This window comes from Drosophila novamexicana, unplaced genomic scaffold (assembly GCF_003285875.2).
Source record: "Drosophila novamexicana strain 15010-1031.04,08,12 unplaced genomic scaffold, DnovRS2.1 tig00000932-arrow-arrow-pilon, whole genome shotgun sequence".
Lineage (NCBI taxonomy): Eukaryota > Metazoa > Arthropoda > Insecta > Diptera > Drosophilidae > Drosophila > Drosophila novamexicana.
Window position 1 is genome coordinate 666414 of NW_020824832.1, and position 19022 is coordinate 685435.

At 43.0% G+C, this 19022-nt stretch overlaps 2 protein-coding genes across 8 annotated transcripts in view; one reads left to right on the top strand and one right to left on the bottom strand.

Moving 5' to 3' along the window:
• The window catches only part of LOC115765114 (b(0,+)-type amino acid transporter 1), a 94095-nt gene extending 89067 nt beyond the window's left edge, over positions 1–5028 (top strand). For 5 of the 6 annotated variants that reach the window (XM_030708504.1, XM_030708503.1, XM_030708505.1 and 2 more), the window contains 5 exons: positions 2944–3186; positions 3264–3762; positions 3843–3939; positions 4051–4369; positions 4447–5028. In XM_030708504.1, the coding sequence (XP_030564364.1) occupies positions 2944–3186; positions 3264–3762; positions 3843–3939; positions 4051–4369; positions 4447–4517 (1229 nt within the window). In that variant the 3' untranslated portion in view covers positions 4518–5028. The remainder of the gene's footprint in view (positions 1–2943; positions 3187–3263; positions 3763–3842; positions 3940–4050; positions 4370–4446) is intronic. The other variant, XM_030708508.1, reaches the window with a different exon arrangement.
• A 4520-nt stretch (positions 5029–9548) lies between these two features.
• Positions 9549–18711, bottom strand: LOC115765118 (nucleoside diphosphate kinase 6). 2 transcript variants are annotated; one of them, XR_004018072.1, is made up of 4 exons: positions 18516–18711; positions 18232–18456; positions 10391–18177; positions 9549–10327 (listed from the first exon to the last, which is right to left on the bottom strand). XR_004018072.1 is itself a non-coding variant. In XM_030708511.1 (3 exons), exons 2-3 carry the CDS (start codon positions 18429–18431, stop codon positions 17901–17903), a joined length of 477 nt encoding a protein of 158 aa, XP_030564371.1. In that variant the 5' UTR covers positions 18432–18456; positions 18516–18711; the 3' UTR covers positions 9549–17900. The 2 variants fall into 2 exon arrangements, 1 of the variants encoding a protein (XP_030564371.1); XM_030708511.1 differs by having other exon boundaries at positions 9549–18177.
• Positions 18712–19022: the final 311 nt, after the last annotated feature.

The window sequence follows — 19022 nt, forward strand, 5'->3', positions numbered from 1 at the left end:
TTTAGGCCCAGGAGACTAATCCAACAGTTTAAGGCTATTAAATTGGGTGTCCAGGACTGTGAGCTGATCGTTAAGTTTACGAAAACCAACAATCAGACCCCTAAAGCCTCTCCTAGTCTGAAGCATAATCGCCCGCATTTCACCATCAATCTCTCTACACGAGTCGCAACTATAGTGCAAGCCATTTCGTTTGGCAATAGCATCCCCCACTAGACCAGTGTAACCCGCACATTTAGAATGCACGACATTATCACACAGCCAACAAGGTATGCTGGATTGACTTGCCGTAATTTGCATTTGGCAAACAGACAATTTGATGGACCATTATTATGGGTCTCTACTGTAATAACGCAGCCAAATGTTAAAAAGCGTTATTTGGATTAGATTAAAAGCGTATGGAGCACCAACAAGCGGCAGAAAGTAGAAAAAGATCAAAGCACAAGTTGAAAAATGTGAGGGAGCGCGAGAGTGCGAGAGTAGTCTATTTATAGATTGCTTGCTTGCCCACGAAATCTTGCACACCAGAGAGGCGATGTGCAGTTAAACATAAACAACAAACAACAACAAAACAACGACATGGCAAACCCTTTCATTATTTCATATTACTCTTCCCTTCAAAAGGGAAGAAATACCATCGACTTTTGAGAAAAATTGAATTTGTGGGCATTTTTGCTTGTGCGGACACATACAAATACAAACAGTAAACGGTACGCTAGCACTGAGAGTAAGCCAAAACAGTTTCCTGTAGTGCGAGAGAATAAAAAAGAGCAGCGATGCAGTTCTATCACACAACTCATATGTATTTCTTACTCTCTTGCTGTCTGAGCCTGCGAGCGTGTTTCGAACCCGAACAAAAACGAAAGCGACTTTGGACCAGCCACATAAAAAAACGAGAACCCCAGCGTTTTCCACTGGCTGTCCAGTTTATTTTATGTTGTTAGTGGTTGTAGTGTTGTGTAATTGCTGTTGCATAAAAATTTGTGTAATATATTTGTAGGCTTACGGGTTACCCTTATTTCTTGTTTATGGTAGCAGCCTGAGTTCGTGAGGCGTTCTGATAATCGTGGTACCAATGTTAGAGATTTGTAAATTTTGGTAGATTCTGTTGGCTTTTGTGTTCTGATTTGTTGTCTTTTGAATAATGTTCTATTTACATTTTGTGGGAAGTCATTTAATATCAAGAGTTTTCTATAATTTATAATTTTTATAATTTAAAACCCAACGGGAAAAATAAGAACTAAATACAAAGAATCCAGAAAGAACAATTAACAAATTACAAATTACATTGGTAAAATTAGTTAAACATAAATATAGCTTAGCATTTCTTTTAATTTGCAGGAAATCAAACCTAATACCTATTTTTATGAAAAATTCCAATACTGACTACTGACAGCAAATTCCAACCTGACATAACTAGGGCATAAACTAGACGCACCCATTTTTTTCATAGCAAGATATATATGTAGCTTACTTAGAAAGCACTAACACAACTGATTACAAAAGCAAACCAAATATATAAAAACAGCAAAAACTATCAAAATTGATAACCACAGATGACTCCAAAGTGTTTCTTGAGAGCTATAAGAACATAGAAAACAAAATAACAACAACACTAAACAAGTTAGAGGTTCTAGTCGAGAGCTCCCGACTAGGGAATACCCTGAACCCTCTTATTCCAGCACCGAATAAATTAAAAAAAAAAAGTTCCCTTGGCAAGGTTCGAGCTCGCAACTGACCGCATTACTTGCTGTCGACTCTATTCAACAGCCACACCAGCAAAAAAAAAACAAAAAAAACTTTCCCCGGTAGGGCTCGAACTCGCGACAGACCGCTCCACTTGCTATGCCTCTACTCAGCAGCCACACCAACAATTAAGTACTAATGATAAAACAAGGAACTAAAATAGCATTACAGAAAAAAGTCGCATTTACCATGCTCTTAGAATGCGAAGCAGACGCGCATGAATGTGTGTGTGTACATGCATACAGAAATTCTTAAAGCTACTGCCCCATTCAATTGCGCAGTTGCATATAACTTTGGTTTTTCTTAACCGATCTTTATGAAATTTTCTACAGTATATCTTATTGTACCATAGAATATTTGTGTATTCTGAAAAAGTCAATTGCATTTAAATTGTGCCTTAAATTGGTTGGCAATAAAAGTAGGGTTAATAACTTGATTTATAGCTCTGGGGTGGTAGCGGGGAGGTGGCGGTGGTGGTAGGTGTAAAATGAAAGATATTTGACATATATATAATATTCTAGAAGCAACATATCATGTTTGGTGACTCTAGCTCTTATTATTTACACAATTTGCTCAAAAAACAGGATGTCGATATCGATTTTTATCGATTGCTTAGAAACGGGGAATGTTATCAATTATCGGCAAGAAATTCGATCTGCGCAGACACTATGAGGACCTGCAGCTAAAATTTCAAGTCTCTAGCTCTTATAGGTTCTGATATTCTTGCGTTCATACATACGGACGGACGGACAGATAGACGGACATAGCTAGATCGACTCGGCTATTGATGCTGATCAAGAATATATATACTTTATGGTGTCGGAGATGCCGCCTTCTTCCAGTTACATACATTTACACAAATACTTAATAACCTTTACACCCATTTTCAATGGGTTCATGGTATAAAAATTACTCTAGTCGAAAGAAATACAATTAAACATGCTTTGGGTAAGGCATGCGTGCGAACCCAACCCCGAATCTCTAGTTCCTACAATATCTGCTTGCGTATTGATTATGTAACAAAAAATATATACGTCTGTACTTTTAAAGAACACATGCGGTGAAAATTAATTTTTGTAATATTTTATATGTGGGAACATCGCATAAAAAACCAATCACACATCATACTTTTCTTCAAATTTGCACCGTGTGTTTAACATATAGAGACCAATTAAATCCTTTTTGTTTCGTACGGTTTAGGAGCTCTGGCATATGCCGAACTTGGCACAATGAATACCTCATCTGGTGCGGAATGGGCCTACTTTATGGACGCCTATGGACCGGCACCGGCTTTTTTATTCTCATGGGTATCGACATTGGTGTTGAAGCCATCTCAAATGGCAATAATATGCTTATCATTTGCACAATACGCTGTTGAGGCCTTTGTGACAGAATGTGATCCGCCTAGAGGGGTTGTAAAGATGGTTGCACTGGTGGCAATTGGTAAGCGTTGTACAATAAGTGCAATTTACAATTTAAAAGAAACCTAATTCCTTAATTTTGCTGTTGTGCGTTGTCAGTGATGATATTGTTCGTGAATTGCTACAGCGTCAATTTGGGAATGGCAGTGCAGAACGTATTTACGGCGGCTAAATTAGTTGCCGTTGTCATTGTAATATGCGGTGGTGCTTGGAAGTTACTACAGGGCAACACCCAGCATTTGTCACATGCATTTGATGGGCCAATGCCAAATATTGGCGCAATCGCAACCGCATTTTACACTGGCCTTTGGGCATACGATGGTTGGAACAACCTCAACTATGTTACCGAGGAGATAAAGAATCCAAGCAAAAACTTGCCGCGATCTATCATGATTGGCATACCACTGGTTACTTTGTGTTACGCGCTGATCAACATATCCTACCTAGCAGCCATGTCAGCGCAAGAAATGATCGAATCCGAGGCGGTCGCTGTCACCTTTGGCAATCGCATTTTAGGCGCCCTTGCTTGGCTAATGCCACTTAGTGTCACTGTTAGCACATTTGGTAGTGCTAATGGTACACTTTTTGCCGCAGGACGGTAGGTTACATATTTAACCTAAATACACGTCTCTCGCTCTTTGTTTGTTTTCTATTTATATACCTATTTTTTTACTGCAGTCTTTGCTTTGCAGCCAGTCGAGAGGGACATCTACTAGACATTTTATCATACGTACATGTACGACGTTTAACTCCTGCTCCTGGTCTTATATTCCATGTAAGTTCAAAAATCATAGTAATATTTATGTTTATTTACTCTACATTTCAAAGAATGGCTATCGAGCTCAAACGGTCTCCTCTTATTAATCTTTTTTTATTTTCTTAACAGTCGTTAATTGCCTCAGCCATGGTGCTGCATGGCACGATTGATTCGCTGATTGACTTCTTCAGCTTCACAGCATGGATATTTTATGGCGGCGCCATGTTGGCACTTATAGTGATGCGCTACACCAAACCAAATCATCCACGGCCTTACAAAGTGCCCATTGTCATTCCTGTTGTGGTCTTGATTATATCTGTCTACCTTGTTGCAGCGCCAATTTTCCAGACCCCTCGCATAGAATATTTATATGCGTTGCTCTTCATCTTCGCGGGCCTAATATTTTACGTACCTTTCGTTAAACTAGGAATGACCCCGCGCTTTATGAGTAAGTAAATATCAGAATTACACATAAAATGACATACCATTTTTTTAATGTTTCTTTTCTTTAAAACGTTATTGTAGATAAGGTGACACTGTTCTTTCAGTTACTACTGGAAGTTGTACCAACCTCATCAATGGCCATGTTTGAGTAACTCCCTCCCATGTGCTCAATATGTAAAATATTGCAAACAAGTGCTTTGGATGGAGGCAAAAACAGAATATTTATAATACAAAAAGCAAAGCAAACATTCACAGATACCTAACTTAAATTTCAAAAATATATGTATATGTAGTCGTTGATAGACAGCTATTCCAATTATTTGGCGGACATAATTAAACAATCTCTATTTTGTGCCACAATGTATGTATTCATTATGTATACCTGCACGTCGGTATACAACGAGATGTAATGAATATTAACTAGAAAAGGGCACAAGAAATGATAAATTTTTGCATTTTTGTAAACAATGTTATTTTGATGAAAAGTTTTTATTATCAAAACAAGTAAGAGGCTCCTGTCGGAAATTCTCGACCAGGGGATCCCCTGAATCCTCTTTTACCAACACAAAATGCAGCTCGTGCTACGCGCTTGTTTGCTTTAGAAGCAATAAAATAAAATTCCTTCGCCTTTACTCAACAGCAACACCAACAATTGACTCTTATCGAGAAAAAACTAATTAAAACAGCAGCACAGAAAAAAATACAATCGCAATTACAATGTTGTTGATAGAATTCAAAGCAGACGCGCATGAATGTGTGTGTGTGTACATGTATATAGAAATTCTTGAAGTTTTCGCTAGCTGCCCCATCCCATTGCGCGGTTACATATAACTTTGGTTTTTTCTTAACCGATCTAAATGAAACAGTATATCTTATTGTACCATAGAATATTTCTGTATTCTGAAAAAGTCAATTGCATTAAATTTGTGGCTGAAATTGGTGGGCAATATAAGTTTGGTTATTAATTTGATTTATAGCTCTGCGATGGTGGCGGGGAGGTGGTGTCGATAGGTATAAAATGAAAGATACTTAAAATATATATAATATTGTAGAAGCAACATAGGAAATTTGGTGACTAAAACAAGTGGTTTTCCTGTGAAAATTGTTATAGAGTTAGTACATGTGCGCATCGAACTGGGCCTAATGCACCAAAAGGTTCGCGGTGTTACTCACTGCGAAATCCGTGCAGAGCATTTCTGGGGCGGCATCTCTAACTCTTTGTTGAGTCGTCTCCTTGGTGTGTTTTTGTGCCCTTTTCGGTGTTTTACCATTCAAAACCAGTAGCCTTCTCGCGAAGCTATTTGTGCAATTGGTTGCATTCACTCTAACAACTGTTAGCAGTGTTGGCTAGTGCAGTTCACACCCAGCTGATCTGCACTATAGGACCAGCTGCCAAACTTCGTAGCGAAGACAACAACCAGGCGATAAGGTGCCAAAGATAGCGGTCAGAAAATACAGCATCCTTTCAGGCTTAAGCTTTTCCTGGTAAACAGGTAAGCTTTACTGTCTAATTCGCGCTTAAGAACAGGCGAAGAAATCGGTACCTGTGCTCACTGCAGGCTCCAGGGCGAAGAGGTGTAAAAGGTCGAGAAACAGAGCAATTTCCAACCCCCCGCCGCGGCGGTGCCCATAAAAACGGGGCTCTGATGACCGAGTTGGAGCGGTATAACTCCCAGCGGTCAAAAGCCTTCTGGCCATAGAGGGATCCTGTTGAGCCCTGTAAGTAAGAGCAGGTGCCTAGACAGGAGAAAATGGAGAAGGAGCTGCAGGCCTTTGCGCGCTGCTCTGCGCTGCAGCGATCACCGCCACACCGGGTGGTCACGCCAGTGCAGCAAAGAGTGGCAGACTCCTCGCCGGCAAAAGCGAGCATTGAGCTGCCAAGAGCCCTTAGAGGCACAATAGAAGAGATGGGCATAGTCCTAGACGGCCTAACGGCGCTGTTCAGCAGACAACGCCACATTAACGGGCTGATGAGAGATGAACTCGCGAAGGCAGAGAAACTGCAGAAGATGGCGCTCAAGCTCTGCGCAGTGGAAACAAAGTGCGGCGAGGTGCAAACGACGCCTTCACTAACTAAACGTGGTGAGGCCGCGCCCAGCGAAGCTAGGAGCCCAAAAAGGTGCAGGCACACCCAAGTGGCCGAGTGATGCCATGACAGAACAGCGCGGAACTCCCTCCAAAAGGGCTAAGCGCCAGGACCAGAACCCAGCGAAGCAGGCAGTGCTCACGCAGCCAAAGGCAGCTCCTGCCAACCCAAACACGGCTGGTCGGCAAGGCAACTCCCAGGGCTGGACAGCAGTCAACGGACGAAAACGAGCGCGTAAGCGTGCCAGAGCCGACGCCATTACAGTCCACGGAGTGGGGGACTGTACATATGCCGACATGCTTAGGCTCGTGAAGGGCGACCCAGCCCTCAAGCACCTAAGTGGCGATGTGCAGGGTATTCGAAAGACTGCGAAAGGCGAAGGCTGCGCCTTAGTAAGAAGCCGGAGCACTCCGCAATCGAGCTTCATGAAGCTGTGGGAAAGGCCTTAGGAGACCAGGCTATATTGAGAACGCTAAATGAGTCGTCTCAGGTTGAGATAAGGGACCTGGACGAGCTGGCGATGAAAGAAGAAATGCTCAACGCAGTTAAAGTTGCCCTATAAGAAGACTCCCTGTCGGTTGAAGCGATCAAGTCGCTGCGACCAGCATTTGGCGGCCAGAAAAGGGCCACAATAACTCTCCCAGCGTCAAAAGCCAGGGCGCTAGTCGAGATGGCCAAGGTAAGGATTGGATGGGTGGTCTGCCGGATACGTGCAATCAACCAGCCAAAACGATTTTTTAAATGGCAGGGTTTCGGCCACATCGCTGCAAACTGCACCAGCGCTGAGGACTTAAAATGCGCATGCTTCAGATGCCGAGATACATTATTGCTGGTGACTTCAACGCCTAGGCAGTGGAATGGGGCATGTCCTTGCACCCTGAGCAGTTTGTACAGCTTTTTAAAAGGTGGTTATCTGAGAGAACATTCCCCACGATATGGAAACTTCAAAAGCTAGTCCTGCTACCGAAGCCCGGTAAGCCGCCAAACGACCCATCGTCAAACAGACCGATTTGCCTCCTGGACACGTTGGGCAAAGCACTGGAGAAACTAATCTGCACCAGGCTGGAAGCAGCTATTGACAACAATGGTGGCTTGTCCCAAAACCAATTGGCTTCACCAAGGAAAAGTCGATAGTAGACGCTTTAGATAAAGTGGTCGGCATAGCAACAAACGCCATCCAAGGATCTAGATGGAAGAGCGGCACAAAAAAGTACTGCCTCATTGTCACGCTGGATGTTGGACAAAATATTGGATGCCCTGTCAACGTTCCGCGTCCCAGACTTCCTTCAGCAGACGATAAGCAGCTACTTGAGAGGAAGACTGCTGCAATACGACGCCGCAGTTGGCCCCACTACACACCGAGTGTCAGCGGGGGTGCCCCAAGGTTCAGTCCTAGGACCGCTCCTCTGGAACATAATGTACGATGGCATCCTCCGACTGGAATTCCCGATCGATACAAATATCATCGGCTTCGCGGACGACGTGGCCGTTGTAATCGTCGGCAAAGAATTGAAGGACGTCGATGAATCGTGCAACCACAGCATTGACCGTGTAAACCAATAGCTGGCAGCAGCTGGACTTGAGCTGGCTGCTCATAAATCAGAAGCGGTGTTAGACACAATGATGTCGTTCAGAGAGCACTTGGAATTTGTGCACAAGAAAGCAGCAGAATCCTGTCGAGCGCTATTCAGAATTATGCTGAACACACGAGGACCGAAACCGCAGACGCCGTCTTCTCATGACCGTAAACAAGGCGGTCATAATGTACGCGTCCCCCATCTAGAGCAGAGCAATGGCTGTTCCTAGCTACAGCCGGAGCGTAAAGTTAATTTATCGCCCAAGTATCAGACGAAGCGGCTTTCGTCATCGCAGGAATGGAAGCTTAGTCTGCTATAGAGCTATAAATGGAATCAGCAGAGCAAACTCGGTTCGCACCACAGCAAGGATGCAAAGCAAGCACGTTGGGATCGCTCATCTAAAGGACCCTGGACGCATAGGCTCATCAAACACCTTGAAGCCTGGATAAACCACATGTATGGAAACTACTTGAAGCAATTTGGCCACGACAACACAGACGAGTGTTTTTCGTACGGCAGAGGAATCGCAGAGGACGCGAACCACTTCATCTTCGAGTGTGGACGGTTCTCAGCGAACAGACAGGAACTGGAGGACAGCATGGGCAGACCTATCACGACGGACAACCTGGTCAGGAACATGCTAGAGACCGCGCGAGAGTGGGACGCAGCCAGCACCTTTGCAGCAGAAGTAATTCTGGAACTCAGGAGAGTTAAGCGCAACAGACGGAGAGCGGAGGAAGTTTAGGTAGCAAAAACATGCCTGTGAAGCAATGCTTTGCGGCCGTTCCGCAGACTATTCACGCTGCCCAATAATCGCGTTCCCCAACTATATGCTAAGCATAAAATGTAACTTATATTTTTATAATAGTTTGCCAATAAACAGAATACAAAAAAAAAAAAAACAATTGCGATTGTATCCTATGCTAAGCCCTGTGTATGTGCTACCATTTAAATTCAGATTTAATCATTGAAACTCATTTCTTGGTATAGTTGTGGAGTAGAAGAGGGTGATAAGGTTAAATGGAGTTGCGAGTTGAAGTATGGTACGGGGGAGCAACTTTAAAATTTGTTTTTTTAAATGTTTAAACAAACGAGCGCTTAGCGAGAGCTGGATTTGATAGAAGTTAGTTTAGGGTATCCCCAGTCGGGCACTTCCAACTAGGGCATTCTTGTTTTAATTCAAATAACATAATGTGTTTTAAATAAATTCAAACAGAAGTGTTATCTCTTGCTAATATGAAATAAAATTAATTTGAGCGACCAGAGAAGTAATAAGTTCCTTAGCTAGCATTTTCTACTAAGTTTTCAATAAATAGAGTCGTCAAGCACCCAATAAGTGGTTTCGTCCATTTTATTATGCCCAATGTGAGTAACATTTCTAAAAGTGTCAGACGCACTCCGAGTATGGTAGTATTTAAATAGGTCCCCATAGCAAACAAAAAATGTAAAGATGACTTTGTAAAATATAAATAATTAAGTAGTTTTATAAATTATTTATTGTCCAACAATAAATCATGTTTTCCTTACGCCGACGTATTGAAGACGATAATCTGGCACAAACGCATTAATAGCATTTGCGCACATCCACACAATAAATACATACGTATGTATCTCGCCTATGGTTTTTTAAAACCATGCAGTGTATATATACACATATGTCTCTGGGCTGTAAAGAATTCAAGAAAAACATATGTACATATATATCCAGAAAGAAAATCAGCCGCAGCGACGTTGTGCGCTGAGCGTGGTACGGCGTGGCACTGATCACATGGCACTCGAAGCTTGTGCGTTCGGTTGACATTCTCAACAATCGTATTCTAGCTGGCTTCAAAAGGTTAGACCGAAGCACATGGGGTGACGTCGCCGCTGAAAATGTCCGTATGTTGTCGATTTGAAGACTCTATGGGCCGCAACAGGGGTAATTTTAAGATATTTTCGTAATTAATAGGTAGCTCCTGTTGTGTAATTTTTATTCTTTCAAAGTCATTAAATGTATTGCCTAGGACATTTTGTTGATGTTGTGTGGTTTGCCTAAAACATAACGAATTGTTTATATCCGTTGCGGTTGTTCTTGTTTTTGAGGAGGTACATAAGGACATCCTTGTTGCCTATTCTATAGTGCTACTAAAGTGCTTCTCTTCTTGATCTCTTTTCTTAGTCCCCGCAATAAATACTCGTAGTGCGTCTATTTTATACTTTACGTTCAGTGCGACAGCTGTGGTGTTGTCGAAGATTATGATCGTTTTTTTCTGCTTTATGAATACAGACGACGTCGATACCCTATGTGTGACACTGTTATCTACAACCAGTATAGATCCATCAGGCAAAGCATAATTCATGTTACAGAGCTGTTTGAGCTTACCTCAATGGTCTTCACTTACGTCAGGTTAGTCGTATACTAAAGACACATACCGGGATTGCTCTCTTTCTGACGCCTGGACTCAGCCTCAACACAGCGCTTTTACTTTAAGGAAAAGGGTTAGGTTGAACGCCGGATTGCGAAGTTCAAGTTCAATTAATGTTTCGATATTATGTTTAAAATATGTTAAAAATTCCATTACATAACTAGCAATCTACGTAATATAATTGCTCCATTTTACTAGGATTAGGATAAATCCACGATTATTATCAGAAGACTACCAAGGCGTTGCGTTATGGCTAGCGAAAGGGACGTGCTTACTCTCTTCACTGGCGCTTGAGTCAATCCGGCCTTGTGCCTCTTCGTCTTCGCTAGTCGTTCCCTGAAAGAAAGATTTTTATTGAGCAATATTGGCCAGTGTTCTTACGCTCGCCGGATGTAACGAGACGTAAAATGTTGGGGAATACAGCACGTAAAATTTACGGCAAAGCCCTCAGTGGCCTTGGACAATTAGTGCTGCGTACTAAGGAACATCGAGTCCAACCAAGGCCGCCATTCTCATTGTAACAAGTTGTAGTGCCCGCCTTAACCCTTTGAAGCAGGTTGCAGATTACCGTGGACAAGGTTAAAAATTTATCTCAATCTACAGCCCTTTCCCTGGAGTCGAATGTGCTAGTTGTAGACCCCGAAGTAACCTGATCGAATAATGCGGCGGACACACGCTGTTCTCTGTCCTGCATGGGAAAGGCGGGACTGAACCCGTCAAGTCCGCCACACTGGAGTTAACCGATATCGAGTGATATCGTGCCACGAACTCTGATAGCTCTCGAAAAATTGCGATATCATGGTGTTTAACGTCCTGCTGATCCTCTCATTGGGATCCTCTCGGGGTCAGTAGGGAGCAGTGTATTGGACTTTCTACCACAAGTATTTCAGGAAGGACTTATAAATTCGTACAACAGTACTCTTTTATCACACACGAACTTCCTCACGCCTTGGCGTCCAGCCGTGGGTGCATCGTGACATTCCCGCAGCACTCTTTGCCGTTGATAACTGTATACGTTAAGTGTCCAGAGAATATAGTCCTCGTCGTTCTTCCGGTGGCCCAAATGTCCTTTCTCCTTGATATAGTCGGAGAGCATGACAGGTTCCTCGGCGGTCTTGGCACGCATAGTCGAGACCCATTTTCAGGGGGACTCGGCCAATACTGTGTGTTTATTATGTCGAATGCCCGCTGTAAGTTAGAGGATGTTGAATGTAGGCCAAATTACATCACCCGCCATCGTAACAAACTTGTTCCGGGCGCCGTAAACACCGTAAACGTCGTGAAGCGAGCTTGACAAGACCGGTCGAGGATGTGGTTGATTATAGGGAAGAGGTAAACATCCGGAATGGTGTGCACATTTAGTCTTCGGTAGTTTATGAACATGCGTTATTATCCAGTCTTCTTCTTGATTAAGAAGATTGATGCGCTGTGAGGACTACGCAACGGCTCGATGGAACCTGTATCGGCTCATCCACATCGACCACACTAGCCGAGTGCCAGTACCCACTCCAGCAAATTCCTCAGTTCAGGACTCAGGTCCGCTGGCCACTCAGCCTCCTCTGCGGGTGATTCACTCCGCCTTTCTTATCCCTCGATGGACGCCGCTCCGTGTTCTGGCATATTTTCGCCCTACTAATCCGATGACCAACACAGCTGCAGTCCAGCCCACCACTTTTTGGGACCGTCGTGGGTTCTGTCTGACTCCGAGCGGGGCCCTGACACCTTCTTTCTCGCTGTTCTCTTCGTTCGGTTGCCAAGCACGCACTCCCTTTCGCTGAAGTGGGAGGCCTTTTTTTGGCCCTTCGCCCGAGGCTGGCATCTCAGGCCTCGTTTCTAGGACCAGTTGGGAGCTGCCGTATCGCATAGTGGTGTCCATCGCACAAAGGATATTCATACCCAGAATGTTGTGCTCTAGCGTTGAGGGCATGATAAGCATTAGCATGCTATCCCTCAGCCAGCTACTCAAGAGCCACAGGGGGGCTCTGTCACAGTATACTTCTACTACGATCGAAGGCGATACCATATGTGATGGCTCTTCGAGGTCCTCTAAATATTCAAGGCAGTTACGCCAGGTATGTTCCGAAATATTTGGAGGTGGCCTTGCAGGCGACTAGGGAAAAGTCTCGGGAGAATAGGTAACATCCTCGAGATCGGCGATGGTTTGCCCAACCTCGGTGGCAATCAGTGCGTCCACTCTGATCTCGGTAACATCATTTAGGCGCGGCCCTCCTTATCCATCTAGGATTCGTAGGCAATTGCCACCAGCTTGCATCGCTGATGGGTCCAGCGTACGCCAGTCCCCTGGGTTTTGTCACCCACCTGACTCCATTGTTTTTTCTTACTTGTCGTCTATTCTTCGAGATATGATATGAATATAGTTAAGCTGATTGAAGTTAAGCTCTCTTATATCAAGCTCAATGTATAACGCAGATGGCGGTGTAGCCAGGAAGCTTGCGGGTGTCAACATGTCAAGGTCACCTGGATGCGTTGAATGTGGAAGTAATGGTCGAGAATTAATAATTTTCGTGATGTGGCAGATGAGCCTGCGCAGCGAATCAAAATCCAGAATGGAAGGGCCATCAAAGCAATAAAAGTGGTGCTTCGCAGTTTCCACGGCGGCTTCCTATAGTCCGCCAAAATGCAGAGAGCGAGGAGGGATGTACAACAATTAAATTGTGTAGGATAGGCAAAACTCGTGAACAGCCTTGACATGGTCACTAAGGAACAGCCGGGTCAGATCTGACAGTTCATTCTTGGCACCTCAATCCAGATCAGACCAGATCCTTGCAGGTCAAAGTCGAGTTAGGATGAACCGTTGTAGAGCGTTGAAAAGTGATGTTGTAGACAAGTCAATCACAAGCTATTAGTGCACCGCCTTTGTAGTGAAGCATATGAACAGGTTGATATAGCATTTCACTGCTGGCCTGTTGCGCACTTTGTGCATTTGGCAACAACACTGGAGACATTTTTCGACCGCCAATGGGCCGATTGGGCCAAATCATGCAGATTTGGAGCCGAATCGAAGGCAATAAGGTTCGACGTTCAGCATGTAATTTCCATTTATGAAAGTAAACTATTATTGTTCGCGTTGCAAGATGCTGACAATGTAATCGGATGTCGCGTTAAGAAGTTCAACGAAGATTTATTCCGCCGTGCACCGATGCGAAGGCCGAAGTCGTCAAGGAATGGAGCGAGAGATCATTGAGCTAGACGATTTAACATGCCTTCCTTCCTTCAGTGCCTTGTAGTCATCGCCAAGAGTAGCCATTTGAGCTGATCGCTGCAGCAAATGTGTGCCATGATACACGTGGTCTACAGCTCCTCAGATTCGATTTAGAAATTTGTAAAAATAAGCAAAGACCCGTTGCAACTTGGAGAACGTGTTGATAAACTTGCAGCCAATCGAGAGATCAAGTTGCTCTGCACTTCCGAGTAGTACCTTGTGACGAAGTTTTGCCAAGTATTCGACGGGCACATAGGAGGCTGGTCACCCTTTCTTTCCCTTGCTGAGAAGTAATGAACATGGGCCAACAATGGAACCGGGAGAGCTCACCAAGCAGCGCTCCCCGTGAAATTGTATCCGCAGGGCTTAACTCAGTGGGAATGTGATGCCATTCCATGCCAGTGGTGAGCTCTTAGCTGCGACCCGATTGGCAACGAAAACATTGAATTTCGTTTGATTGACAGCAAATCCGACAGTCGGACACTTTCATATGGCATGTTCCGCAGAGAAGTTGAGCCAGTATTGCTGCTCCGTAGAGTTCCAGATTTTGGAGCATAAGAGACGTTGCCATGGCACTTCGAGACTGCGTAGACGCATACTTCATAAGCGGTCAGGCTGGCAGAACAAAATTCGTGAATCTCCACTGTACTGTCTGATGAGAGTGCACGACGGGGATACTGAAAATTCTGTGTATGCTCAAAATTTGCGAAAAAGTTGACCCAGGCTGTGCTTAAGTGTACAGGCAGACTCTCATCCCAGTCCAGTTTTTATCTCGAGATTCAGCATAAAAAATTTAGATTTTATTATTATGGGACTAGCAAGACCAAGAGCACTAACCATACAAAGCATAGATATACCAAGTAGCCTTTTTAGCGGAACACGATAAATCGCAACGAGAGAACGCCGGCCTCGAATATAATATTTTATCAACGAGATGTCATATAGGAACCTGTTAGGTAAATCCTGTGGACGGCACCGATTGTCTTCTCTTTTTGGCCCTAGAGAGACGTCTGTCTCCTCTAATGGGACACTTTATTCTTGTTTTTCTATGAGAAGTTAGGCGCCTGCTAGTGGGTTGGGATGGGAGCAGGCTCTCAAGGTATCTTTTGGCTTTCTGACGGATTACGTCTCCTACATTGGGAACTCCTTGGTCTCTCTCTATGTCCCTAGTACGCATCCTATCCTTATCCTTTTAAGAATTTTGCTCTGCGCTACTTTTATTTTGTTGAGTTGGGATTCTGCGGCAATCCCGTACATTTACATTGCATAGGTCCATATAGGAGTCAGTATTGATTTTTAAATCATTTCTTTGTTTTTAAGCGAAAGCTTGTTCTTAGCAGAAAGTAGCCATATCATCTTTGAACTATTGATGCTGATATTCCATTCTAAGGCCGATGTTTCGAAGCTACCCAGGTATTCTTTTAACGCCTCTGTGGCAGTGCCTATTAGAGGATTGCTGGTCAGCACAGCAGTGTCATCTGTATACGTGGCAATAGGATCGAGGACGCTGCCTTGGACTGGGACTCCGGCGCGTATGAGTCGATTTGTCGACAACTCTCAAGCTCTCACTAACTGGAAAAATTGTGTCTTTTTAAGCGGCTTGTCAGTTTCCAGAGCGAATAGTCTGTAGATGCATCTGTTCCTGCATCGTCCAGAAGTCGATCAATTTGAGACTGTTTGTACCTATTTAGAACATTTTGTAGACGATTGACAAGCCTTCTATGGATTAGATGAGCACGTTCATCTCCCGTTCTGACATATTCTCATCTGACTCTTCTCGTTAGTGCTCTGACTAATTTTTTTCGGCAGCTGCACTTCCCATCGTTGATTCGGTTGTTGAAGCGTCTTAGGCGAAGTGCAAATTGCTGATTGCCTTAGATTGTGTCCTCAATGTCCTCCGCAACGCTTAACACCATGTTGACATTTATTCTTCTGTCCAGTGTCTGTCTGTGAGCCTATCCCAAGCGATCCCGTTTGTTATGAAAAAGTCCAGCAGACGTGGTGAGCTGATACGAATAAAATGTTGGGTTGCCTGTGGCCAGGACTTGGCATGAGCAGCTGGCTATGGCTTTCTGTACGCGTTTTCCTCGAGGACACGTGCTTACGTTGCCCCACCAAGCAATTTGGCCTGCTTGCTCGCCATGGGCTTATTCTGAAAGTGACGAACAGAAGATCGGACAATGTCCACGGCGTAACCTCTGCAGTTACCACTGGGGTGATAAGCATGGTAATAGCCGGCCAAAAACGTTTTCAATCCAAGACACATGTGTGTTTCAGTTATCTGCATTATGTCTGTAGTGTAGCTACTATGGAAGACCCTAAGTTCATCATTGTTCCTAAATAAACCTAATGAGTTCCACAATCCGATTTTTAAATACGGGTCGGTCATTTGGATTTTAGGGAGATGAGATGCTCAACCATGTTACGAAAAGCTTTGTTTGCTTCCATCGTCTCCTGTATCAGTTTGAACATTTAATCCATTCTCAAATTTAAGTCGTGAATTGATTTCTCTAATAGGTGAAACTTTTTACTAAACCCTAAATCTTCCATTTCTTTTTCCTTTAATGTGGCGACATTTTTCTCAGCAGTCATTTTATGTACTACGTTTCCTGACCTTGCCATGTCAGCATAAGAAAAGCCGTTTTAGAGAATACAGCCGGGATATACATATGCTTGTCCGGTACTTGCATTGGCATGCATGTTTTGCTTGTGAAAAAACGTAAGCCCATTTTCTGGAAAACCAGCAGCTGGCTTAAACGAGTTGCTTTTTTCCTTTTGCACGTCGTATTCTATTTCTGCTACAATAGCGTTGAGTGCCCGCTCCAACTCGGGAAGTTTGTTAACTGGAAACACACAGATTGCTGGAGCTTTAGGAGACGTCTTATTTTGATTCGTCCGGTCAGGTTGACTATTTGCGCTGGTTAAGGGCCAGTTTTCTGCACTATCTGATAAGGAATCCAGTTCCATAACGTTGTCAGCTTCCTCAGCTAGGGCTTTATATCGGTTATTGCGAAGTGTAACAGCCGCAGTGTCAGAAGTAGGGGCTGCATCTGGCCGACCACTTATTAAATTAATTGGTGTCATTTTGGCCTTCTTAATTGTTCTGGATGCCTTATATTTTCCTGTCTGCTTCCTTCGACATGAGTGGCATCAGGAATGAGCAGCTTGTTGGGATTTCTTTAGCAGAACAGGCACTACCAGCTTGTCCTTGATTACCTTACGTGCTGAAGGTTCGTTTAGCTGAAGGTTCACTTTCAAATTCATTTCCAATGATCTTTACGGGAAATTATTTGAGACGTGCCTTAAACTTTTTGCAGAATCTGTGTGGAAATTTGACGGAAAACGTTTGATTGAAAGTTTTTGTTTACTATTCGATCGGCTTCAATATTATTTTCAAAGATCTTTATGAAAATTAATTTTAGACGTGTTTCACACTTTTCCTTTTCTTTTCATCTAAGAGATGGTAAATGCGGATGAGAGTTTACCGCTTTTTATTTTTCGGCTTCACAATTTTCACCACAAGACTAACATGGTCAAAAAAAAACCGCTGATTCCAACATTTACTTATTAATTCTACCTATTTTTGGATAGAAGTGTAAATCAAGTTGGTAGGGGGGATTTTAATTTTCCACGGTCGTGAACTTGGTGGAAAGGTAATCTAAATTTTTAGCCTCAAATTTTCCACAGGCAGTGCCGGGCAATCCCCGCTAGTTATAAAATAATATTAAAAAAAAAATAAGCGGCTGGGTGTAACAACACCACTGATGATCCTGCGGGACTACTGCTAGCTACGCACGCTGACGACTGGCATCACATCAAGCCAAGTTGCAACAGATGCAGTGCAAGACTGGATGCTACAGGTCGAAATATGGATAGCAGATAAGAATATCACAATTATTAAGGCTAAATCTGCGTGTTATGTTCACGTCGGACCTACGCCTTCCAAGTTTGGGGTACGGCATCGGTCCACCTACTGCTAAGGGTATTATGCGCCCAGGCGACAAGCAAGTTGGCCGGCCTTCCTTGGTACATCACAAATGATGCCATCATACGTCCCAATACGGCCTCCAGAGCTCTGGCTTACCCTATTACCGAGAGGCGCCTTATAAGAGGTACAAGAATTATTAAAGCATAATCAATAAAATATTTCATTATTTTCCCATAATCCCATAAAACAATAAATGTAAAGCAAAAATAGGGTGTTTGCAATCAATTATCAAAGTGTGATATTCACTTTGCATTATTTAAATGAAATTATTAATTGTTTTAGATTGTGTGACTTTCCTTTCATTGTAAGCTTGTCCTATATCGAACTCCGGGAATAGCATCGCAATCTCTCGCCGCGCAGAGATTGCGCTATCTGACCCATGACAGGCATTGCGAGTGTCTGAGAGTCCATAGAGGGCGCGTATGCACTCCGGTTCGTTATACACTGCATTAAACACCTTGGTGGGACCCATGAGTCGACGCCATTTTTGTATGCATAACTCAGATTGTAGTATAATTGCGTAGCAGGGGCCGCTATAACTTTTTTTTTTTAGAAAAATTCAAATATTATAGGTACCTTTTACAGACCTCTGCATAAAGGTAGTGAGGCGATGATAAAAAAATTTGTCCTTGTGGTCCGCGTAGAAACTCTCTGAAAGTTGTTTTGTTATTCGTAGCTCCTTTGCTGCCAAGATATTAAAATTACTGCCAATTAAGCTCTTTAACTGCTGCATCGCGTATGTGTTACGCACCACGTGCGGTTTTAATAAGGCCAAAGTAATTTCCATTGTAAATTTTTTAAAGCGGTTTTATCTGTAAAGTGTATAAGGTATAAGACACTGGCTAATTTCGAAGAAGAAAAACATGATTACCTATGTATGTATATGACGATTTTACCCAAAAAGGCTGTTTTTCTGATCCTAATAAAGACGAGCTCCTTAGAATTGTATTTATATTACAAAATATATAAATTAAGTGTTCCCCAATTATTAGTAGGATTATGGGGCCCCAAACAATACTCTAGTAGATGCTAAGTATTCATAGTTGCACTTAGGAATGCTCAATATACATTAATTTTTAATAAAACATTAATATTTGCGTCAAGTTAGCGGCGGTGACTTAGAGTCTTATTTTGGTACTTGCAATCGGAAAAGTATCGGTCAGTTTTAAATGCATTTTTTATGATATTAAGCACGAAACCTAATAAACTTAAATGCAGAATAAAATAAATAATATAAAAAAAATAAATTTTAATTTAAATTTAAAATTATTGTCTACATTCATTTGTTTTTAAATTTTAATTTATAATATGGGTAAACCAAGGGGTTAAAACATCAGGTCTCCACCATTCTTTAAATGTCTTAATCGAGGGACGATGG